Raw genomic sequence first — 26,705 nt, forward strand, 5'->3', positions numbered from 1 at the left:
ATGATTTGTTACAAATATAGGAACAGTATCCAACAACAACAAAGGTCAACAAGCCTTCAAGCACACACTGCCTTCATGAGCTTGCCCCCTCTTATCAGCTAGTCTAGGAAGCTCTATTTCCTCTTACTGCAATTTGACTCCTTAGAAATCTTAAAATAAAGGTATTTAGTGGCTTAAGAAAAAAAAAAAAAGCATATTTTTAATGTCTCTTTTAGTCACTCTTCTCACCAGAAGAGATACTGGAAAAGATAAGAGGTACCAGAAAAGATAAGACAGTCTTTAAACTATCTGACATTCTAATATTTCCCTGAACAGCCATTCCAAACTGAAAACAAAACAAAACAAAAACAAACAAAAAACACAGGAAAAAAAAAAAAAAAAGTAAAGCTGTTATAAATATTTTCCATCCCCGTTTAGAAGCTATTCAGGACTGGTACTCAGGAACATAGAATTCAGGGCAGTAAAACGAGGTAATTTCCTGCCTAAGCAGCCGGTTTCTGGATCCAGAGGCTGCTGGTCATGGCCATCCTGACCCCCTCTTCCCCCACCTCCAGTAGCCAAGCCTTTTTTTGTGTATGCCAGAGCCTGAATGACTGCTTACACCTGCTACCAAAATAAAGGCTCAGGGTGGGTGAAGCAACAACTACTGCTGGGCCATACCCCCTCCTGCCTCAGCATCAGTGGTGCAGCCCTTTCCTTTTCCATCCTCCACTTCTGGAGAAAAACAGAGTCCAGTCTTCCTGTCACCTCATGCTTTTCCTTTAGGAGAGCAGTTCATGCTCCTGTTCATTTCACTGAAGCAGCAAAGCAAAGACTGAGGAATCTCCAGCTTTCTGTGATAAAAAATAACTAAGAGTGAAGCAACTGGAAAAAGATTGTAAGGAAACTTTCATAAAACTGACTTGTGTTTGTGTAATCATAGCAAGTGTCACAGTTTGTTTCCTCATATAATGAAACTTTTAAAAAAGTCAATTTAATGCAATTGTCTTGTTAAATAATGGCTGTAGCATGAAATTAAGAGAAAACAAAGTCTGACCTGAATTAACTGTAGCAGCAATGGAAAAAACTAAATTTGATATTTGGCTTTTTTAGCAAAACTAAGTCACAGATACTACCCCATGACAGAATGGAGTAACAGTACAGAAACTCTTTACGTTTCCGTTAAAAACTTAATCTAGTTTTACAGATAAATATAATTCATTAAGATGTATTTTGGCATAATAAACTACTTTTTTTCCTTCTAAAATATAAGTGGTGGTGTAGTAGCAACTACACTATTAGTTACTTCATGAAATTATAATAGCAGTGTTAGGGTCCATGTGTTTTGGATGTATTTTTAAATCTACCATTCTTTTGGAAGGTACTTCAAATCTCATTTTCAAACAGCTGTGACAAGACATGAAAAGTATTAATTAATTAGATAGACAATGGCTATACAAGCCAGAAAATCTACTGGGACCACACCTCAAAAGAAGCTTATGATTTTCACCACTCTGAATGTAAGTCCCTATCATCTGAGCCAAATAAGGAACTCCTTTATCTCTGGACAGAAAATGGAAGCTAATCTAAAGCAGTTCACAGGAGGGTCGAGATAAACTTCTGGAAATTTTTGTGAACTTTGTGTCAGACCTAAAATGGTGTGGTTATCTTCTGGAAGAAGAAAATGAGAATTTGTGTGGGTAAGCAGAGGATGAGAGACTAGAGAAAGCATTTTATGCTGTATGTACAAATCTGGAGTACAGCCAGAGCTCAAACAACATTAGTTAAGGCAGATCAGCTTAATGGAGAACTTCAAATGTGTTAGAGAAAAGCCTTTCCAAGGCCTCTCATTGCTTTCTCTGGTATAATCAAAATAAAATAGACCAGAAAAACCCTTAATCATAGTATCAGTTTGCAATTCCATAGTGCTAAATACAAATCACAGACTGAATAGAGCTTATCTTCACCCCCTTCTTTTCGCATCCCCAAAACCAGCCATTACCTTCTCCCTTTCTCTATGTACTTCACAAAGCAGCACGATGTTTCCAGCACACATGAGAATTCAGCAGGAGGTACCATTGGAGCCTGCTTGATTAAAACTTGGCCACTTAGGTCAGTCAGGAACACCTGGTACTTTTGACATCTTTGTTGGCTACTCATTGCCCAATCTCTGCCTCCTCAGTTGCCCTCTTTACCACTAACTTGCTTTATGATTAATTCTCTGCATAATTACTTCACTCTGTAATTAAATCTCTGTGCTTAGTCAGTTTGTTCCGTAATGGATTCATTTTTTAAATTTATTCCCTGCATTTTTTTTTTTGTGTACTTAACAAAGTGTGATTCACCTAATTACAGGTTCTCCGTGATATTGAATCCAATTGCTATAATTTTCTTGCATATTTATCATGTCCCATAATTGACTGGCTATACAAATGCTTCCCTTGTTTTACCCACTGCTATTCAATAGCTCTGTTGGTGGTTATGCTCTTTAGAAGGACGTATCCAGCCTCCACCTGCTCGCTGGTGACTGCATTATCATTCTCTGGTTTATAATTTCTTTCATCCTCCTGACATATAATTCCAGTTTCATTCTTTTCAACTACATTTTAGTATTTCTCTGAAGTCTGTCCTCATCTTTACATTTTTCCCTTACTAGAAACTTGACTGTTTCCAATATTTTGGGTTTTGATCTTCTACTAAATCAACAAGTGTCTCAAAGATGTTTTCTAGAATCACAGTCACATTTATCCAGCTTTTACTAAAGAACATATTGACATTGCTTTGCTCTTGGTAGGACTTGAATGAGAAAGCTAAAGTAAAACTCCCATAGGTATTTCTATACATGCTGGAACTGTGCTTCTACTCCTTTCTGGGAGATTACCATGATAATGTTCACTGATATTTAGTATATTCAAAGCCTAGATGCTTTGGAAAGTATCTCAAGTAAGCAGTGCAGCACCGCAGAGGAAGGGCTGCTCAAAAGGAACTTCAATTCACTCCAGACTCCCTCTTCTGTTCAGGTACTTGAGGACCACTTTTCCACTCAGAAAACAAGTAAAAGCAGAAGCTGTTGATAGCTGTCCCCTCTGATATATAAGCCTACCTGTTATACCTTGCCTCTTTCACCATAAGAGGGTTCAAACCCACGTCTCTCCCATTCCTGTAGAGCTGCCTAACTACCTGTGTAAAACCTAGACTAGAGAGGAGGGGGAGGAAGTTCCATAGCCTTCCTAGCCTCTGGGCCATTGTGCAAAAAAGAATGCAAAGCCCTATGGAATCTGAGAAATTAGAATGGAGCATGTAACTGACCTACACATGGATCAGGGAATGAACCTAGAAGTTAATCAAAATGGTAACAATGCAGGAAGAATGAAGGACTTATATTTCAGTATGTATTTATATTACAATTGTTGAATCTTTTAAAAAGGAGGAAAAAATCCTCCCAACCTGTATTTGACCCTATTGCAAATAAATAAGGCCCAGAGCCAAGAGGAGAGTCTTGATCACTAGCTGCTATACAAAATATGGTTGCTCTCCCTTCTTGGAGATAGAAATAAAGCAGATGCATTTATTGAGGGTACCAAAATCCTATGCTGGAAAACCTTGGCTAATTCTGTTTAATTAGGTGCCAACTAACTCTGTATGGACTACAACTGAATTAAAACTCTGAAGGGTGATTTGAATTAAATGTGAAATTTTGTGAAAACCTCTGTTTGGCCTGTTATGAATTTGACTTCTAAGTTACCCTTAAGCAGCAAGACAAGACCTGTTTCTTAGCACCAGGAAATCCAGACTTAAATAGGTGGGTTTTATTTCAAAAAACACAAAGGAAATATGTGATTTTATAAGCTGCAGTCCAATAGATTAAACCTGCCAATCCAAAGAGACTTTGAAATAATCTTATTCCTTGTCACCTTATCCTTTATCCTCATCACTGGCACTCAGAAAACAGGCAGATATTATTCCCATAAAATAATATAAAAAATAACATATTTTTTCAAAGATTACCAAGGACTTGAATATGTTTAATCGGCTTTAATCACTCCTGCTGATGTGAAGTCTTTTAACTCCTCTCAGATCTTCATTTTTCACATGAGTGACATGTCTAAATATTAGGAAAACAAACTCAGCTTCTTCATACAATCTTTCTTTCCTAGAAAATAAACTTAAATAATACTTTTGTTAGCCACTGAAGTTGAGGGTTATGATGGACCTGCTTACTGATTTTTTATTACACCACTGCTGATTTCTGAAGTTTTTTCCCTGCACTTAGCATTTGTTCAAGAAATGTTGCTTCAAGAAGTGCCACGCTTGTAGCACCATTTCACTGCTCTAATTGTTCATATCAGAAGAAGCAGTAGATTACAAAGGTGTGCATTTTGTAATGTCAGAGCTGAAGTCTTTTTTCTCCTTCATCCATAGGTTTTCTGTGTTTTTATATTTTCTTGAGATCTTTGTGACCCTATAGCCATTTTTAGACATTTGGATAGCTCAAGAACACCTGTGTGAGGCAAGGACAATCAGGCAAATGACTAACTATGTCAGAAATATCACACAGAGTTTGTAGACTGGTTCTCTCATTCCCATTCCATTGGTCCAAATACAAAGTCAGTCTATACTCCAGCTATTCAAGAGAACCTGCTCTCTATGCTAATTTGCAGGCAATACCCCTTAAAAGCCAATCTGAGAGTTCTAACATATTTTGAAATGTCTAACACTTTGCAAAAAAAAAGAGGAAAGGTCAAAAAAAATCACAGATTTTAAGTGCTTAAAATTATGTTTTTAAGGCATATAATATGTCACTGCTAAAAAGAACAGATTACTCAAACATTAGTCACTCTGCCTCCTACTAGCAGACTCTAACCATGTCTTTATACACCTTTTCCTGTTTCAAACAATGCTGTCTACCCTCAAGTGTTTCTACGCACCATTAAAATTGGCACCATTGTTTGTATATTAACTAAATTATTTTATAATGTAAGCATGTTGCAGTTTAACCCCTGCCAGTACCATTCAGCCCCTTACAACTCCCTGACCTCTCTGGGGAGAGAATCAGAAGGATAAAAGCTAGAAAACTTGGGGGTTGAGATATTTTGTCAGTTTATTAGAGAAGGCAAAAGCCATGCACACAAGCAAAGCAAAACAAGGAATTAATTCAGTTCCCATTGACAGGTAGGTGTTCAGTTACCTCCAGGAAAGCAGGGTTCCAGTTGTGTGCAATAGTTACCTGGGGAGTTAGATACAATCACTCCCAACTTCCTTCCTACTTCTTTCCCCCAGTTTGTATGCTGAGCATGGTTAGTATATAAAGTGTCATGTGGCCTGGAATATCTCTTTGGCCAGTTAGGGTCAGCTCTTCCATCTATGTCTTTCCCAGACTTCTGTGCATCCTCAGTCTCCTCACTTCTGCGTAAGCCCTGCCTAGCAATAACAAAAACATCCCTCTATTATCAGCCCTGTCTTCAGCCCAGATCCAAACACAGCCCTAGCACCAGCCACTGTGAAGAAAATTAACTCTACCCCAGCTGAAACCAGCACAGAGCACAAACATCAAGCTACCCAAAGTTTTCAAGTAACCGTCAAATATATATTCAACAGAAGAAATATAAAGTATTCCTTTATCTTTGTCTTTTTGTCTGCCATGACTAATTCTCTTCTGTGCTTCTGCCAAGTATTGGAAAACAGGTCAAGACAGTTCAGGCCAATCAGATTTGCAGGATTATTTTTTCATTATTGAAGGAACAAAAAAGAGCAACATTAAATGTTCTTTAAATCAACATTGCTTACACTAATCCTGGTAATAAACATCAGAAATGAGTGGTAACATTTACAACTGCATTACATACATAGCAACTCAATAATTAGTACTCACTATCATTGTGCAATCATAGAGCAGTTTTTAAGCAACAGTGTATGTTAAAATGACTACATTTTTGTAAAAGTCACAGAGAAGTTAACAGTAGAAGGAAGTATTTGACCATATATATTTAATTAATATGAAATAGGCATTATGCGTGGGTGTTCTGATGGAAATATTGTTTCCACAGATGAAAAAGAAGATTAAAGTGAGTCAATGTTTTGTGAATCACCCTATAAAACAATATATTGTGGATTCAAAGTTAAATAAGGTTATGTCAGTTGATGAATAAGTTGAACTAAAATGTGCTTTTGAGCAGACAAAAGAAGAAGCTCAGGAAACTCTTGCTTCTTATGTTAGTAACTGCTAGCCATGACAAGTTCTACATTTATGTATATCCAACCAGTAGAGACAAGTGGGGAAGCAGAGATGTGATACTGGTCAGACTGCTAGTGCAAGGCAGTGGAGCTGGCTGGGAATCCTAGGAAATAAATTCTTCCCTTCCTGAACTATAGCAAAGCAAAAACATTTTTTTTGTTCTGTACTCAGACTGCTACTATTCATACCTTAATATCTAAAAATTTATCTGAGAGGTAAACAAATAGGTTTTATAAATTGCATCTTGTTCCTTGCTCCTTGGAGTCCTAGGCAGGGCAGGCCACTGATATTGATGAGGTTTCAGTGGGCTTATAAATTTAATCAGATTTATTTGGTAGGATTCGATTAAGCAGTGTGTTTTCCACAAAATGATACTTCCACAACTGTCACTTTCTCCTTCCATTTTAAAATAGAACCAGCAAAATTTATCCAAACACAGTTTTAAAATACATTATCCTTATGGGGAGGCCAAATATCTAGAATATGTAGACACCATTCCCCAACTCCCACTATGAATGCATTGGGAACCTCATCCACCTATATGCCAGTACAATGGGAATGCAAATAATTCAGAAAAACTCAAACCCTTTACTTTGTTGAGTAAGCATGGATCTGTATGTTTTGAAAATTGCATTCATTGTTGGTGCCTTGGAATGGTTTTGCCTTTTTTCTCACGATTTCAGTACAATGACCAAAGTTATGCAAAGCTGTCCTGCAAACCTGCCACCTACCTTCTGGATCATTATTTATTCTGAAAACAAACAGTTGTAGTCTAAATTTTCCTTAAAATGACTACCACACTGTTATTAAGGGCAGTCCTTTCGGCCTGGGTTCAAGAGTTAGAAGACTACGAGCTAGATTCAAACAGTGAAGAGCAAAGGGTTTGGTTTTTTAATATGTGACTATGCAAACAGCCCTCTCAATTTCACACAGAAAGGAAAAACTAAAATTTGATACACAGCTAGTAGTGGTGCTAGGCCCTGATATTCTAATATTAATGAAAATAAGCCCCGCTAGAAATTTATTAATCTTTGAATGTAAAAATTTGGATTATTCATGGGATTGAAAGGTTTTCCTTAAGTCTGAATGCAGTCAGCATTTGATGGTCAGTGTGGGTTCAGACATCAGACTGAATACCTTGATATTATCTATCAAGCTTAGAAGTTATTATCCTCTGCCCAGGAGTGTTTATGTGCAAGCACCATATATTTTTTACTTTGTGCTTTTTGTTTCTCATACATGTTGTCATTCCAGAGATGGATTGTCTTATTCAGGAGCCTGTTACACTAAAGTGTGTAGCTATACTAGCATTTTGTTTCAATGAGCAATGCCCTTCTAAAAAAAAGCCTCTTGATTGTCCCCTGATTTCCTCTTTTTTTTCCCCCAAAAAAACCCTAAAACCCTTTAGGAACTCATAACTGGATTCCTTTAGAATAAAACCAAACCAGAAGAATAAGCCCATGATTCAAACTACTTTATTCAAGCTGCTGATCCTCACTCATTACAGTGGATCCCAATACACCTCATTTGAAATTTATCTGCCAGATATGCCAGATATTTATGTGTGACAGATATAAATTCAATGTCATGCTTTCAGCACCATTTCACTGCTCTAATAGTTCATATCAGATTGTAGCCCACAGACACAGCTAGGAGTAACTACTATAACAAAATAAATTCCCAAAATGAGGTGATTACAGAAATGCTGAGATTATCCTTGCTGTCACTCTTGATTTTTTGGATTTTGGAGTCAAGGCAGGGAGAACTGGGATACTACAAACCATTAATTCAAAAGGAAGCAGATACTGCAACAAGTGCTGGGATTTTTTACTTCTTTTAAAGGAATAACTCTCTAAATATGGAGTTTAACTATCAGGAAAGTAACTTTACCCTATCCATGTAAAATATTCAAAGTTTGATATTCTTTGAACTGTCTCAAACTTAAAATACAGCACATACAACAGGCTCCTGATTTATTTGTTGCCATGTTTTGCTGCCAATTTTTTCCTCTATCATCATATTACTTAAATTATTTGTGAAGGCTGAGCTTGTTCCTTCATTATGCAAAGCATCAGACTGATGAGAGCTATCATTATTTTTCAACATGAAAGTTTAAAAAAGGATGTGGAACTAATTATAAGAAAGCATCACTTAAGGCCACTTAAATGGCAAGAGACCATGCCATTTGCTTCAAACTCTACAGACTTCCTACTTAGATGACTTCAAAAAAGTTACTAGTAACAGAAATTAAGAAATAGACTAGACAAAGTACAATATACTCACATCCTTAATGACATATTTCAATCACAATTTACTCAGCAATGAACAGTACTGTCATGGCCGCTGAAGCAACATACTTTGGCATGGCAGCTGAAGCATCAACTTTGATGCAGTATAAACACTGAAGCATAGATAATTTTATTAGCATTTCTATTCAAAAGAAGATTAGCTACTCTCTACTTTTCTTCCTGTATTTCACAAGGCATTTCTGGACAGATCTACCTGTCCTCTACCTTGCTGCATCACTTCTTGTCCCTCATAAATACAGAAGAGCTCTGAATTGACCATTGTTGAGCTGGCTACAGATGACTCTATTTAAAAAGCACAAGTAAAGTACATATTCTAAAAGGTGAATTTATCATAAACACGTTGTGCACAGTTAGCGCTGAAGCAGATTTATGCAGGATAGTGTTCAGAGGTCAGTTCCCAGAAGTTGTGTCTTTTAGTGCTTATCTACTGAAGAAATAATGTCAGACAGACTGTGTTTCCTTCAAAACTATTATTATAATTATTTAAAAATTCATTTTTAAAAATTAAAACCTTTTTCCAGATACAGAACCAGCACAAGCACCTGAGCCTTCAAAACCTGAAAACTCAACTGAACCAGCTAAGACAACTCAACAGGAAGAGCAGGAACTCAAAGATGGGAAAGAAGATGCTAAGTGAGTAAAGGCAATTTAAAAATTTGAAGATTCTACCTGGCATCCTGACTTAACATTTTTGTGTGCCATATATCTGTTCTTTACAAGTCCATCCTGTAAGGACCTGAAGAGCTTTATTTCAATTTCAAGGTAGTCTATATATACAAGGCAATAATTTATTATGTGATTTTGATAGTTGTGTACATCATCCTAAATGAGGAAAAGGATTTTCTCAACTACAGTTATATGCAAATTTTAGCAGTGCTGCTGCTTAATTAATACTATATCTTAGCAAAGAAGAAAGTCCCAGAGTGCTGCCCTGAATACCTAGAATGTTTGTCACATCATTTCAACTTGAAACTTTTTACCCTGCACATTTTTTTCCTGAGCTATGCCATCAAATCAGCATTAGTCTCCACAATCAGAAGATTAGTACTAACTCTTGTTGAGAAGAGACAAACAAATGAAATAGTAGTATTCCTTCAGGGGAGAATCTAGGGTCATTCAACCTTTGCAAAAAGCTGAGGTGACCGTTTTGCAAAAATAAAAATAAATATGAAGTCTAGAAAAAAATGAGCTTTGAATAGTTTATAGTAATTTCGGAAGCAGAGATTCATAGATTCATAGAATCATAGAATTCTTTGGGTTGGTAGGAACTTTTAAAGGTCATCAAGTCCAACCCCTATGTAATGAGCAGGGACAGCTGTAAGTGGATCAGGTTGCTCAAAGCCCCATCCCAGCTGACCTTGAATGTTTGCAGGGATGGAGCATCCACCACCTCTGCCTAACAGGTGCCAGTGTTCCACCAGTCACACTGTAAAAAATTTCTTCTTTATATCTAATTTAAATCTGTCATGTCTATGTTTAAAAATGTTAAATCTTTTGATATCACTATCCTTGCTAAAATGTTTGCCCACATCTTTCTTGCAGGCCCCCTTCAAATACTGAAAGGCTGCCAGTAAGGTCTCCCTGAAGCCCTCTCTTCCCCAGGCTGACAAACCTCAACTCTCTCAGCCTTTCCTCATAGGAGAAGTGCCCCAGACTTCTGATCATATTTTTGGCTGTCCTTTAGTCCTGCAGATGACACCACCCAGCTGGGTGTCATCTGCAAACTTGCTGTGGGCACTTGATGACACTCTCTGTGTCACTATGGAAAATAAAGGTCTTGATAGAACAGCTCAGGTTGGAAGGCTTCTCCAGAAGGAATGAGGTCCAAACTCCTGCTAAAAGTATTTAGAGGTTAGACCCAACTCCCAGGTTAGATCAAGGCACCCAAAATTTTTTCAGTATAATTGTGGATCTTGTCACCAAGAATGGAGGTCCATGGTTTCTCTGGGTCATCTGGTCCACCCTTTGACCACCCTTATGAAAACTAAATGGAATCAAATTTTCCTTTGTTTTAACTTGCTTCTTTTGCCTCTCATATTCTTGCTGTGCACCTCTGGTGTTCTTTGTAAATCAGAATGTGTAGTTAGCCCTCATTATTTACTAGAACACAGTGTGGATTCATGTTCAATTTGCTGTCCACCTTTTATGCAAAGCTGTTATCTAGTCAGCCAGCTCCAAGTCTTTACCCTCACATGGCCCATTGCTACGCATCATGAAGTTTCTGCCTTTTGAGATCACTTTGAGGGGAGAAAAACTGATACACTCAATACAGAACCAGGTGGAAATTCCTCCTGCTTGTTTTTGCCTCCTAATATTTTGATTGTCCTAATGACACAAAGAAAAAATCTTTCCCTGACATAAAGGTAATTTATAATGATGATAAATTAGCTACCTACTTCCTCCCCTTTACTAAGACAGACTTCATGTCTGGAAATAATCAAGCAAAATGCTACTGCACATGCCTCTATAAAATAATAGATGCAATTAAAAATAACTCTGGCTAGAAAGAATGGAAAAGTTATAAATAACTTAGTCACTTCAATGCAAATCAGTAGGTCAAAAATGAAAACCTAGATAAGAATCTCCTTTTTTTTTGTCATTATACAATATGTTATTCAATGCTTACAGATCCACTGGTAAATCTTGTAACCATGGTTAACCTAATTATGTGCTTATGAAACAAAAGGGTATGTTTCTTATTAGTACAAACAAAATCTGTCCGTTAAAAGAAAATTTAAAATATTTATATTGAACATTGCTTTCTCAGAGGTGTTCTGACTCAGTGTCACATGTCTATCCAGATATACCTAGTCAATCTAATTTGGGCAACAGATCCTAAAAATACAGTAAATATTTGGTAAAATCTACTGCCAAAACAGTTACTCATTAAATTCTGCAGTACAATCTGGAAGTCATGGTACTGGTGTCATTACACTGGCATGAAACTAAACAACAGGTCTGTTGTATGACTATCAGAGCTGAAGGGAGAATGATTTTTAAAATGTGCACTTGAGAGAATTTATTTCATTACTTCTTAAGGTTCATGGAAGTCTATTAAGACACCATTCCTTATCAAGGTTACTGCCTTATTGAATCTATGTGTTCAAATTTGCTCACTAGAATATTTTTAGGGAAATCAACTGCCTTTATCATGTTGAGAAAAGCTGAGAATCTGAGTCAAATAGATACATGTGATCTACAAAAGTAGTAGTAAATGAAACATGCTCAAACCACTGTCTAGCACTGAGGCCAATAGAACAATAAAATTTGCCTCCTGAAGAGTTTGGTCATTGCTAATTTCTAGGTATTTCCATAGCTGGGAGTTATTTGGAAAAGTGCTAGTTTTGTTAGTCAAAGCCATTTCAAGGCCTGTTAGGACAGTCAGTATAGTCAACTAAGAGTCCAATTGACCAGGAGTTTTCTGTTAGTGTTTAACCCATGTTTGGATACTTCTCAAATAGAGATTAGTAACGAGTGCTATCCATTGGCCAGCACCAGACTGTGTGGTGCAGCCTACAAACTGGAGGGAATGGATGCCATCCAGAGAGACCTTGACAGCTTGAGAGGTGAGCCTACACAAGGCTCAAAAGGACCAAGTGCAATGTTCTGCACATGGGTCACGTTAATCCCCCCTACCCACAGAGCCTGCATGATGAACACACTGAGAGCAGACCTGCAGAGAAGGATGTGGAGATATATTGGTGAATGAAAAATTAGCTGTGGGATGGCAATTTGTGCTCAGAACTCAGAGAGCCAGCTGTATCCCTGGCTGCATAAAAAAAGTGTGGCCAGCATGTCAAGGGAGATGATTCACCCTCGTCTACTTCAGCCTGCTGGGAGTCTACCAGAAGTGCTGCATCCAGCTCTGGAGTCCTCAGTACAGGAAAGACATTGACCTGGTCTAGAGAGAGCCAAAATAATCAGAGAGGTGGAACACCTCCCCTATGAGGAAAGGCTAAGAGAATTGTGGTCTTGCAATTCTTCAGGGGTGATGATTTTAAAGAAGGCAAATTTAGACTACATATGAGGATGAAATTTTCTGTGATGAGAATGGTAAGACACTGGTTTGTCAGAGAAGTTGTGGATGCCCCATTGTTGGAAGTTGTTCAAGGTCAGGTCGGACATGGCTCTGAGCAACTTGATCTAGTGGACAATGTCCCTGTCCAAAGTAGATGGGATGGACTAAATGATCTTTAAAGGTCTATTGGAAATCAAACAATTCTATGATATTTTTATGGAAATCAAGATTGGCAGAATCACTGGCAGAATTTTCTTAACTGGAATTTTGGACTTTGCCCACATGTATTTCAGGTTGCCACAAGGGCTCACTGAGAGAAGAGGGGATGGGAGCCAAGATAACCCCAGCACAAATGTGTTCTTACCAACAGGGTTCAGCCTCACAGGGTCTGAACACAGCAAGCACAGCAGCATCCTAGCAACAGGCTCCATCAGCAGCATCCTAGCAACAGGCTCCATCAACAAGGCCAAGTGGTGGACCAGGTTTAGAGCCCATCCAGGGGGTCCAGAGACAGGGCAGGAGACGGGGCTACAAGACAGGTCCAAAATCTGTCTGGGAGACAGCACCAGAGACAGAACTGCAGGTAGACACACCTAAACATCACTCAGGCAGTGACCAAAGCCTGACCTGAAGTGGACAACAAAGATCCATGGGCACAGAGTGTGTGGAAGTCCTCCTGGGAATCCCAGGGCAATTAATTTATGTAGATTATTTTCTCATGCTAATTGTCTTTCAAGAGTCAAAGTTTAATGAAAAGTCACCCGATTTGCAAGAAATCATCAGTACGGCCATATGCCTGAGTAATATAGATAATGAAATAAGGTTCATGGATATATATTTTTTTTCACAAATCATATGCATCCAGAGCTCATCAACTTTCATGGAAATGTTAATAGGAAAATTTTCTCCTTATCTGCTGTTACTGTGACATTTAATTTTTTAAAATACATCTGTACAGGATCAGATACATAGAATAAGGAAAAGGGAAGGAAGGCAATTTTACTGTTTGGAACAGCACATTTCCTCTAAAAGAGCAAATATTTTTCTGCTTGCTTTCTAAGTGAATGAAACTTTGACAAATACTGCATTTGCTCCTTAAAATTCCCATAGAAATAGTTCATTCACCAAAAAAAAAAAAAAATTAAAAAACCCAACAAACCAACGATCTTCCCTTCCCCCTCAGCACATCCTCATTTTTTAAAATACTCCAGTACATGGTGATGGACTTTAATAAAGACTAGACAGACACAGCACTGGTCTCAACCACCTGAACATCATGTCTGAAAGAAGAAACCCACACGAATGGATGATGTACTGAGCACTGAATTACACCCTAGTGACTGAAACGTTTAATATCTTTTTCCTAATGGCTTGGATAGAGTTGCGCACAAATTTCATTTCCTGTCTGCCAATACATTTTTTCTCCCGTCTATCTTTATTGATAATGTAATAGAGCAACAGGTAATTTTCATTAATAACTAATTGCTGAGCAATAATAACCTCTGGAAGGGTGAGCTAGGACTATCCTGTCTCTTCACAGCAAGAAATAAGGGAGCAGAAGAACACTCAGCACCACATTTGCACTCTAATAGAGGAGTGCAACAGGGGAGCCTTATTAACAAACAAGAAGCTTCAAGGCATGAGACAAAGTTACATCAAGCCCTGGAAAAAATAGAGTATGGAAGAAGGTAAACAAAGCATCTGAGAGTAGAGATCAGAGGAAATGGAGAGACAAAAAGAGCTTTTGTGACCTCTTCTCTCTTCTGTGTCTTTTAAAAGCCTTTAAGCCCTCTTGAATTTGTAAGAGTATTTCATCTTCCCAGATTACCAAAGAGATTACAATGTACTATTTATACTAAGGCAGCACACTGAAACCCCCGGTCAAAGATCACAAGCCCTGCCGTACAAAATACTGCATAAAATAAAAATCCATATTTGAGTCTAAATAGTCAAGACCACAGAAAGGAAAAAAATGCAGTAGGTAACTGGGACTTTCTATGCTTTTAGATTTCGTCTCAAAATCTTACACATTCTCAGTTATGTTTAGAGAGTAACAAAACATTATATCTGATATGCCACCTTCAGAATCTAGCTATTGCAAATAAAATATAAAAATAGAATATAAAATGCATTAAATATATTTTAATAAAATATTAAAATTATTTTTAAAATATCATTCTCACTCAGAAAGCATACTCATCTGTTTTTGTTTTTTTAAATGCAGAAACACAGCTTTCAGTGTTTTCAAAAAAAAGGAATTCCAGTACTGCAAGCTTCCATATGACCATTGGTGGTTCAGGCAAACTGAATTTCATGCTTGTGGTTTGCCTTTTTCATAGCCCCATCCTATTACTTCATAGACTACCAGTCCTTCTATAAAGATTTTTTTCCCCCTTTTTAATATGCCTAATAGCAAGAAAGGAAAACAAAACAAAGATTAAGAGGCAATTTGCTACGTGGTGCATAGCCAGGTTAATAAAGAGAACTCCTGCTGGTAGCATGTTCTTAAGTGAGTAATGCACTTCATTTACCTCAATAACCTCGAAAAAGAAAATTACTGTGCCTATTAGTGCTTGCTATCCACTAGTTACAACACATCAATTCACCCAGTAGATGCACCTTAGGGAAACTCTGTCCCACCACAAGCACAAAATCTCAGCACATTAGTGAAACAGGCCTGGCATCAACCCTCTGCAGAGTCTCTAGAAATCCTTGATTACTGCAGGAACACCAGGGATGTACCAAAACGACACTCATGGCAATAAACTCCAATCAAATTGAGATGAAGTAAAACAAGGCCAGTGCTGGGCCTTACAAAACATCCCAGTTTAAACACAGTAACAAGTACATTTTATGGAGAGGCTAATACATTTCCTGAGTTGCTTCCAGCTAATCACTGCAGTACTTAAAATCACAAACAGATGGAATGCATCTAGTATATTTCTTAGGCTTGACTGAAAATACATTAACGTGTTAAAAAATAAAAATACTATTCTTAACACTTATATTCCCTCTGCTTAGGCCTTTTTTTCAGAGCCTTTTATTTCTAATTCTCAGACTTGAGTTTCTGAAATGACTACATCGAGAACCTGCAAATTAAATAGAAAGGTGATGGTGAGCTGTCTGTACCAAAATGGATTAAACTTGCTGTAATCTTTGCTGAGATGTATTTTCCCAGAGCCTTTAAATTCTATCCAATCTGCAGGATGCAGTTACCCTTGCTATTTAATTTCACTCACTCTGCATGGCAATCAAGTAGGTAGCCTGAAATTAAAAAGTAGTGAATTCAGAAGTTCTTCATTGAAGAATAAATGAAGTGAGGAAAGGATAAGAATGTCATTACACAGACTGAAATGCAGGATTTTTTTATCCTTGCATTGTTTCAAATCATATACTCATAATATTCATACATATTTATTGTTAACTGTATCATTGGAAGAATTTGGGGTTTTTTGAATATGTAACAAAGTAAGGGTATTATTTGTCATAATTTGCTGCTGATTGATTTCTTTGGTTAAAGGAAATTTCTGTGCATTTTGTGTAAATCCTCCATTTACTTAATATTTCTTAAAGTAAGAAGAAACATTTTTGTGAAGGAAGAAATGATAATTTATTCAAAATTTTATCTCTGGAATTATATGTTAAGTCATTTTCAGGGAAAAAAGCAAATCAATGAGCATCATGACACATACACTACTATGTGTAATATAAAACATTTACATTTAAATTGCATTTGTAGTTAAATCACATTTGTACTAAATAATTGTAAATATATCAAGGCCTTTATTGATAAATCTAAGAGGCATATAAATCTAAGACATAGTGCTTATCATTTGGTAAAAGAAAACTGATTATTACTTCGTGACAAGTACAAATATTCATGCCTATGTTTAATCTTGTCCAACATATTTCATTAAAACACCCCATCTATTAGAGTTGTTAATAAAGAGTTATTCACCCTTTTCCCAAATCTTCGCAATTTAGGATGGAAACATTCCATGTTGTACAGCCCAAGAGAGAAACAGGAGAAACAGCGACAGGTGGAGATCTGAGGGTCGGAGGAGAAGTTGAACACATCTGGCAGCCCAGTTTTACTCAGTACCCTGTAAAGGATGCTCAGGAGGAGGAGTGTGATGAGCAGGGTCTGCAGGGAACACCCTGGCTCTGCTGCTGCGTTTGGAAAGGAATGTGTCAGGGTCTTGCAGAAGGGGAGAGGATGGTCTTAAATGGCAGTAATTTGAAGTCATCTCAGAGGAATAGGTTCTTTCTCTCCCAGTTTCTTTGTGATCCTGGGAAAGGTACACGCAGTCAGCTCCGACTCAGGTTGCTGTACAACTGTTTCAGGTTGCTGTACAACTGTTTACCCTAATGAAGGTAGATTTGCAACAAAGATGGTCACGCCAAGGGAATTTTATATAATTAGCATAGGCAACAATGGCCCATGGCATGGAGTTTGGGAACACACAATCATAGAATTAACTGACATTCTTAGTAATAATTGTATCATCATAATTGTATGATGATACAATTAATACCATTTCTGTTTGGGAAAAAAAATTTTAAAAATGAAAAAATTAAAATGTGCAGATGGAGAAAAAGTGAGATAAAAGAGAAGGGACCATAAATTTTACCCCATGTTCAAAATGTATAGAACAAATTGTACCATTGAGGAAAAAGATGAAGCTACTGAAGCACAGAAATAAATTCTTAAGGAAAATTATGGAATAGCCACGACTAGAAATATTTAAGAAAAGGTTAGATAAGAATCTTTCAGGTGTACCTCATCCTGCTTTGAGCTGTGAGGACAGGATATCTCGAAGTTCTCTAGAGTCTTAAGGTTGTATCATTATTTTAGGGACTCTATGAAAACATGACAAATGAAAGCATGTACTGGAAATTAAGTTTTTCAAATCTGAGACTTTTTTCCTACCTTTGAAAACATTCACAGTGGGAAATTTTACGGAATATTTTTTAGTTTTTAATTCCCTGCATATTCAGAAAAACTGAAAGGTAGAAAATAGAAGTGTTTGCGCTGTGCTCATGAACTCTGTACAAACACGTACTTTGATTAAATTATTTTACATAGTTATAAATTAAAGGCTTATGTTAATAAGATATGTGTTTGTATTTAAATTCTAAAATGTTAAAAATTCCTGATAAATGGCAGACGACCCAGACAGATTTAATTGCTTACAGATAAGAAAGCCCCAATGACATAACAGCACCAGATAAGGAAATAAATGAGAATTACTTCCTTAGACTATTATACCTTTGTTCTAAAGCAATTAGTATTAGAAATTATTCTGTCCTTATTTCTCACATCATAATAAATAGTGCAATTAAAAAACAGTATATCACCAATTACCTTAAGGAAAGGTGATTTTTTCATAGCTAATTGATATTTTCAACATTCCTACTACTTTCATTCTTCTTCTTTTATAGTTCCTACTGTAGAATTTTTAATTAAAAAAAATCTTTTTCACATTTTAATCTGGTACCTCAGTGAGAGTTCCATGTGTTCAGCATTGAGACAGGCTTCTCCTCAGAGGGTACTGTAAAGAAGATTAGAGGATTCACAGATTGTTGTGACTGAATAACTAGGAGTATTGTCAAAGAAGCTGCTGTGAAGAAAAAAAAAATTGAGCTAAAAAGCAGGAATCTCTACAGCCTAGATTATGAGATTTCAGTCTGCATTGCATCAAGAAGTTTATTCTGAGTTCAACACCACTGGATAAATCTGAAAGATAGTGCCTCCCTTGAACACTGTTGCTTCCATATCTGTTTTGCTTTAGGAACACAACATGAGGTCTGGGAAATGGATGATCTATGCATTTTTTTCAAGAACATTTGCTTAGGGCCCAAACAAGCATGATCTCTGTACCAAGATTCTGAACTAAGGGGGAGTCATGAATTCCAATGGAAAGATTTTCTTATATGTTGTCTGCATGAAGCTCATAAATGCCTATGGCCCATTCTTGCCAATACATACATAAAACCAAAACCAACCCAAATATTATGGTATCACTATGTTTAAATTAATGGTATTATTACCTGTCTATTAAACAGGTAACAAAATATAAAGTAAGACAAAGGAACATCAGTTTAAAATAAAATTATGTTGTGAAGAACAATTCAATCCTAAAATAAAGTTAAATAAAAATGTGATTTATTCTGTTTTATTGCAAAGAAATGTCAATATAATGCCAGTATTTAAAAAATACAGCAAATAGAAAAGGACATAATCTTCTGTATCAGTAAATGGGTCTTTATCAGACACTCTCCCTTGCTAGGAGTGGTTCAGATTTGATATTAGGAAAAAAAAGTCATCACTGAAAGAGTGGAAAGGCATTGGAATAAACTGCCCAGTCAAGAATCTTGATGTGGCACTTGGTTTAGGGATAATTACAATGATGATTATTATGACTTGACTGTTGGATTAGATGATCTTGAAGTTCTCTTCCAACTTTGATGATTCTGTGACTAAAGGAAAAGATGATTGGTCAGAGGAAGACACTTGTTTCAAGACAGTTAAGGAAAATTACAATTGAATTAAGAGCTTTTTGAAAGTCCATGGAATCTAATGTGTGAACAGCTAGTTCCAAGACTTCAAGATAATCTATGTATCTTAGAAACTTACTTTCTTAGCATTTGAGCTGTTAAGATATTTGGAAGAAGAAGTAGGTGGCAAATATACAGGTTAGGTCACTTATCCACTTCCCAAACCTTTATATATTTCAAGTTTGTTAGCTGAAAAGGATTTCATGTCATGCTGCAGATATTCTTTTGCTTTCTTGGAAATCACAGCCTACAACAGTTTTCTTGATCTTAGCTAATATAATCTTGAAGTCTATCACACTTTTTTCAACTGCTCCTCACTCATAATGAAAGCTGCCTCGAATTCTGGTCATTAAGGGCTTGGAAACTTCCTTCAGACCTTTAACTCACAATAATTCACTGTTCCTCTATCCACATTTCTTCTTCTCACAATACTTTTTCTAAGCTCAAATACCTATTTTCCCATGATTCAGCACCAAAATAGACAGTGATCTTATTATGTCTCAATCTGGTTTTCTGTCCATTTCAAAGTCATATTCCCAGTAACCTTGGCCATTCTAAGGGGCTTTCTAGTGTCTTAGACTATGGGAATGCACCTTTTGAGTATAGTTGGTCAGAATAATTTTCACATTGGCTTATATTCCAATATTAATATTTACTTCTTGGCAGTATGTAATATGCATTCTACAGTTACATTTGCACCAGTGTTTTTCATAGCCAGATTATGTATGGTTCATAGGCAACTTCCCTTTGACTACACACTTGGACAATCATCCTTTTGTCACCTGCAACTGATGATCTCAGCATTTACAAATTAAATTCTTACAATTTGATTCTAAGTACGTGTCTGTAGTATGGAGCATTCGATTTTTCCTCATTTTTATTACTTGGACTAAATAACTCAAATTCTCCTGCATAGGAATAATTCCTGCTTTTTAATCTTCCAGATCCAATGTCTTATTAAACATCATTAGTACACTACTACAATTTGTACCAAAATCATGAAGGAGACTACTAAAGCTCACTCCTAAAATCCCGTCAGCATTCTGTGCTGATAAAGGAGAAAAATAGTCTCTCTTCACAGGCAATTCAGAGCAGAAAGCTATCTCAGCCATTCTGAACCTCTCCTCAGGGAAGCCCTCTTTGGACTATAAAGACAGTATAATAAAAATAGGGGAATTTAGCTTTTTGGAGTACCTCTCTTGTTGTACCAAGAAAGTGATGAATACGTTGGATTTTTTCTATTACTAGTTTTCCTAGTAATTTAGGATCTTAGGCTTGGAACTCAGGGCTTCTATAGCATTACTCACACTGGGATTGTCAGCAAAAATTGAGGATGTATTTTTGAATCAATCCATTTCATGATGCCTGGAATTAAATTTTTCTGTCTCTCCAAAATCTTTCTCATCTGTGCCATCATGTTTTGTGTATTACCGTATCCTTCTGAAAACTGATTATCTGAATCAGAGATTCTCCCCAATTTATTCAGAAACTACTTTTTTTTTTCAAGACACAGATTGTAAATGCAATCATAAATCACAACATCAGATCTTAATAAAAGCATTGAAAACTCTCTTGCAGGACCAAGAACTTTATTTCCATGTAATTAACAGAAAGTTTCTTAGGTGCTGCAAAAAAAAAGGGTTATAACTGAAATCAGCAAAAAGTATTATGATATTTTCCAGGCAGCATACATTTATGAAATACATTTTCTCAGGTGTCACCTGGTAGATTAAACGTGAAATTGAACTCAGGTATTTGTTGTTCATGGCCAGAAACAGAGAGGAATTAAAACCCTAGCCTGCAACTTAGAAAAGGGCAAACCTTCTGAGCTATTGCATTTCTTATCACTGTTTATTTGAGCTCTTATCACAGAAAACTTTCAAACCACAGTACTTAACAGCTGTTGCATACATTAGTATACTCAATACAGTATTTCCACAGCCTATTTCAAGGTAATATTCTTTAACTATGCTATAGGTGTCTAAATCTTCTCTTGTGGCTTGTGGAGAATAAAGGCACTGCAATTTTATCACTAAAAAAACAAGTTTAAATCTACAAGTTACAAAAATAAAATCTAGAAGAGAAAAAAATCAGAAAACTATATTATTATTATACTTCTCATGTTACATCTATTGCTATCATTAAACAAAGTATGTTTGAGGTAGTAACAAGACTGTGTGCATAGTACATGAGTTGCCATCCTGATTTTCTTTTCTTAGGCCACATGAAGTTACTTGTACAGGGAATAATCATTTCCACTCTGTAAAGGACTACATGGAGAGTAAGTAAGATAGAACCAGGCCTACTGTAACCTACTGCACAAAGGTCAAAGATAAAATGTGACAGAAGGAGTCAAGTTTAATTAAAAGTAATTTAGTGAAGTTTAAATGGCCTTCATTTGCCCAGGCAATTTAAAGTGCACCCCCACACAAAGTACATAGACAATAAACATCCTCAAATTAGCAGTGTTCAACATGCTGTCTCTTCCACCTGTATTAACCAAAGAAAATTTAAAGTAAGCATTTCATTACAAGAAAATAATGGAGCAGGAGGCAATGCAAGCCAGATGAGAAGTAGGGCAAGGAAAATCAATTTCTCATCAACTGCAGGGCAAATAACTTTAAACTAAGTTACATAGATTCTAATGGAAACTTGGTTCCTCTGTGCTACATTGCACCAAATTCATGATAGAGGAGACTTTAAATTTGTTGGAAAATCTGTGAAATAAGAGGAAAATCTCAAGCAATTTGTAACTTATTCCTAGAAAGAAGTTATGAGGGGGCTTTGGCATGACACTTGTGGTAAGGGTACCTAACTATAAGATGGGTAACAACCTGAGCAAATACAACAACAGCAAAGACTAAGAACTATTTTAAATTCTTTGCATAGAAACAAAAAACGAATTGTGAGATGTTAGCTCAAAACCAGAAAGGATGTCATTACATTGCAGATGGCCTGAGCAAAGGGACAATGTGACACAAAAGGAACTGTGATGAAATTACAAAATGTATCAGAACTGTTTTATCTCCTGTCTGAGGAGTTTTAAGAAATAGACAATATACAAGGCTTTAAATAGAGGAATGACAAGCATATACTTCCAAACCTTTGCTTCTGCTTCTAAGTGGAGGATATCTCCACTTTTTCCAATTATTTCAATGCTGAAGGATTTTTATATGTTTAAATTATACTTCCTTGGGCACTGTGATTTGTGTTGTGTCTCCAGAAAACTGCTTCTCAAAAAGCTAGACACATCCCACTCTGACACTCTCCTTTTTTAGCTACAGCTCCTTCTGTTAGAAATTGCAAAGTAGGTTTAGGTCTTGAGGAGACATGGTGTTTATTCAAAGAGCACTTTGCAGTGGTGTTCATTTCTTCCCAAGATACTGTCAAACCACTTTTTCCCTACTCACATATGGGAAGATTTTCTCAAGAATCTGGGCATTTCAAGCATATGTCACTTTTGATCTGCTGCTACTCTTGCTGTTGCCACATCCCTGTGGTACTTGGGACAGAGTTGAAAAACTGTTAAGAAAGAAAGAACAAATTCCTCCTGTAGCTCCTATATTGGGCATAGCTTTCAGAATTTCAGTACAGGGTGGTAACTGTGACCTTTGGCAACTGGAAGGAGACCTCAAACTGCCCTGTGCCAGTCACAGCCATTTCCAGCCACCTCTGACATCCATGTGTCACATCAGCTGAGAAGGGTTGAGTCAAGGATACGGAAAAAAATCCCATGTCCTGGTCTCTACACAGAGGAAGTCCACATGTGTGGCCCAGCTGAGTTGCACTAAAAAACAACCCAAGTCTGCCAAATCAGACAGTAGCAAATAATCAAGGATGAAATTTCAAGAATAAGCACAGAAGAGTTGATCAAGAATCACTTTCACCCGAATTTTCTATTTGATTGCCCAGCATGCATAAAACCTAATGAAAGCATTAGTTTCAGTGCAGAGTATGAGTCTGCAGGTGTTTGAAAATCAATAGTTCTCAGGTTTGAACAAATGCTGTGAGTGCTGCAATATCAGCTTAGTGTTACTATGAGCCTGAGCAAACTCTTAGCAGAAAAAGAAGAAACCATAAAAATCATAGATGAAAAAAATTTTCCCAACAGTAGAAAGTGTAAAATAAGCATAAGTCCCTCCTCCTCCACCTGCATTTCCTGTCATCACTAGGATTGCCATATCACAATGAGCACATTTTTATACAGAGATGTGAAGAGGATGTAACTTAGTGAATACATCAGGAAAGCTCTAGGCCTTACACAGCCACAGGAGAACTTTGTGAAAAGCAGCAGTGGGAAGCCATTAATGCAGCAGGCTAAACAGGGTACCCTGACCTCTGCTCGAAATAACACACAGACTGCTGCTGACAGGAGCAGGAGGCAAGAGCAGGTAACTCAGGTTTCCACTGAGCACGAATGAAGTGACATGAATGAGCATTGTGCTCACTAAAGATCCAATCTCAATGTCTGCCTTCAGTTCAGAAATAGAATTACCACTGTTTCCTTCCATTGATTTCCAGCACATGAAGCCTTTCCCCCCTTTGTTTTAACCAGCACACAGAAGCCAACACACCCGGGTCCCCAGACAAATGAGTTCGCTGATGCCCAGCTTCAAGAGATTGTCAAAAAATTGCGTGAAAGGGCAAATGTCTATAAGGAAAAGCTGAATGACCCAGTGATATCTTCACCTGAAGCCAGTCCTCCAGCTTGTAAGTGCCTCTAGAAATAGCTGTGCATTTGTTCAGCTTTAAATTGAAAATAATTTTGTGGTAACAGCAAATACTGTGATCCTTTTTTTGTAAGTATAGTGTGTTTATCCACTGGAAAGGATCACTTTGTGCCCCATGAAGTCAATTTATCCCTATTTCTCAACAGTAAGCCAGAATCCTTAAGTACAACCTCCCTTTGAATGACATCACTGAAGAATTTGGGGAAAAACCTTATAGAGGCAGTATCTAGAATCATTCATGTCAAGAATTTTTCTTTATTTTGAAATAGTCCCAGAGATGTTTATTCATGGAGATAAATCTGAAACTTATGAAGAAACATATATCTTATTAGTGGATGTTAGTCACTTTGATATGAGATCTTCTGTGTAAATAAAGTAAATAAAATTCTAGCCTTGACAGAAATCTGCACACACTGAAGACTTAAAGTCCACACTTTAAATAGAGCAAAGTCATCTGAAACTAATTGATCATTGACTTTTGGCAAAATATGAAACATAAATCAATTTTTCTCCTCTTCAGAGGAAAGTTTGACTTTCCTTTTCCTTTCCACAAAGAATTGAGTGTGGTGGGTTTATGTTCTGGCGCTTTTTAGAAGCTGTTCATTGTGTATGTGGTTTTTAAAAAGCTGTAAAAATGGGGCCTGAAGAATAATAAACTATACCAACTGATAAAAGGACTTTTTTTCTAAATTTTATATTTGCTGATCTACATCTTTTGTTCTCTTTGTAGAACTTATAATCTTTATTTCCTAACTTATTATAGATGCAGTTTGTCAGTTTACTGCCAAGACTTTGTATCCTAATCAGAGGTAAAGCCACCAGAATTAATAGGACACAGGTGCAAACAAGATTATCCAGCTCAAAGATGGAAGAACTGGGTTCAAAGGAGTGCTACAAGACTTTTATAAGCCTAGAAATGTAAAAAACCATAGGCTTCCCACTAGTTTCACCTGCTGCATCTTGCATATCAGGTCTCAGGAGAAGGGAGAGATCAGCCCATGGCACAGGTGCCTTTTCTTTTCTCCATCTCACTCATTCTTTGCAAAGTAATGTAAAGAGAAATGCTCAGTTGTGTTAATGAAGGCTAAATTATGAATTAACAATTTTCTTGTCAGTTTTATAAAAGGTATAACTTGTAAGCATTGCCCAGGGAAATTCAGCAATAGAGATATTGCACTCTATAACATAAGTGCCCTGATCAGGATGCAGATGTACATATTTATACCAGTGGTGATTTTGTTCTTCAAGTGTTTTTCTATGTTTTCTATTTTCATTCTTCAAGTGTTTTTGTATGTATTTAATATAATGAATTTAGTCACTGCCCAGTGTTTTTAGAAGATATTTTTACATGATGAAGCCTTTCTTCATGTTAAAACAGGGTGAATTAATTGAGCCATTATTAAAATGCCAATTTTTTTGGTAATCTATGTGTCCAGCACCAAAGAAGCCTCCACCCCCAGCAAAAGATGAAAAAAAAGATGAAAAAAAAGATGAAAAGAAAGATGAAAAAAAAGATGAAAAAAAAGAAGAAAAGAAAGAGGAGGCAGAAGCAAAGCCAGAGGAGGATCATTACTGTGATATGCTGTGCTGTAAATTCAAAAAACCTCCACTGAAAAAATACATGGAGTATATGAAGCTACCAGATACCATTGACTCATACACAGGTAAATTTAAAGCTGTGTAATAGAACGGGGGTAAAGTCATACTGAAGTGACCTGGTATTATATGCTGGCTTACACAGATTCACACCTGTGAGGCACCATAAGATACACATTCCAGTTTGCTATTCCCAGGGATACAGAGGTCCTGTCCTAAACAACATTTATTCCAAAGAGATGAAAGTGACATCAGTTTTAAAGATGGTATGCAAAAAAGTGTAATGCAAACTGATGAGAATGAGAACCCAAGTCTTCTGTTTCCTGCTCTGGAATTTGTACTATTCATTAGGGCCAAATAATTCTTTTGTCAGTTATAATATAGATGAGCAAGATGCAATATCTTATATGCAATAATTATATTTGATCGTATAAGTTTCTTCAGATGCACTGAATATGCTCTCATTTTTGCAAATTCCTTGCGTGACTCCTATTTCCAAGCGGCATCACTTCAGCAGCATTCCAGTTGCAAAAGGGAGAATGGTAGGTTGGTCTGGGCTGAAGCATTCCCAGAGACTGCAGCAGAATGAACACATCTAAAACAATGGCAACAGGCTTTGAGTTCTCGCCTCTCTGTTCCACGTTCTTCCTTCCAGATCGCCGTTACGTGGCGTGGCTCATGCTGGTGACGATCGCCTACAACTGGAACTGCTGGTTCATCCCCCTGCGCTACGTGTTCCCCTACCAAACCCCCAGCAACACCATCTACTGGTTTGTCATTGATGTCATCTGTGACATCTGCTACCTGTGCGACTTGGTCATTTTCCAGCCCCGAGTGCGCTTTATCAAAGGGGGAGATATAATAGTAAGTACTGAAGTGGGATTTCCATGGGCAGTAGTGGTGTGTTAGAGCATAGAAATCCATCCAAGCTGACACTTCTTTTTTATCACTATGTCAAATCTGTGTAACTTTTTTTATCAATCAAAGCATACATATGTTCTTCATCATTGACCTTTATCATTGACCTCCATTCCAGAGTGACGTTCCATTATCCTGTGTAGGAGGAAGCATATCCATGACCTGAATTCTTAAAAACTGAAAAAACTCAAGATTTTAGATTTGAAAGTAACAGATGAGAACAACTGAAACAGGCATACAGTTCCAAACAGATTCCTCACTGGAATCAGTTGTCTTATGTACTCTTGCATATATATATCTGTTTGTATGTTTGTGTGAAACTTTCACCTATTTGCCTTGTACCAGAATCACAGTTGAAGACA

At 36.9% G+C, this 26,705-nt stretch overlaps 1 protein-coding gene across 1 annotated transcript in view; it reads left to right on the forward strand.

Annotated features, from left to right (window-relative positions):
• CNGB3 (cyclic nucleotide gated channel subunit beta 3) overlaps window positions 1-26,705 on the forward strand; it is a gene marked incomplete at both ends in the record, with an annotated part of 137,551 nt that overhangs the window by 80,845 nt on the left and 30,001 nt on the right. Inside the window, 6 exons of the mRNA XM_084202296.1 lie at window positions 9,045-9,156; window positions 23,655-23,809; window positions 24,099-24,166; window positions 24,593-24,638; window positions 25,356-25,493; window positions 26,081-26,289. Of these exons, the coding sequence (XP_084058422.1) occupies window positions 9,045-9,156; window positions 23,655-23,809; window positions 24,099-24,166; window positions 24,593-24,638; window positions 25,356-25,493; window positions 26,081-26,289 (728 nt within the window). The remainder of the gene's footprint in view (window positions 1-9,044; window positions 9,157-23,654; window positions 23,810-24,098; window positions 24,167-24,592; window positions 24,639-25,355; window positions 25,494-26,080; window positions 26,290-26,705) is intronic.

The sequence above is a fragment of the Fringilla coelebs genome (assembly GCF_963513975.1).
Source record: "Fringilla coelebs genome assembly, chromosome: 1".
NCBI lineage: Eukaryota > Metazoa > Chordata > Aves > Passeriformes > Fringillidae > Fringilla > Fringilla coelebs.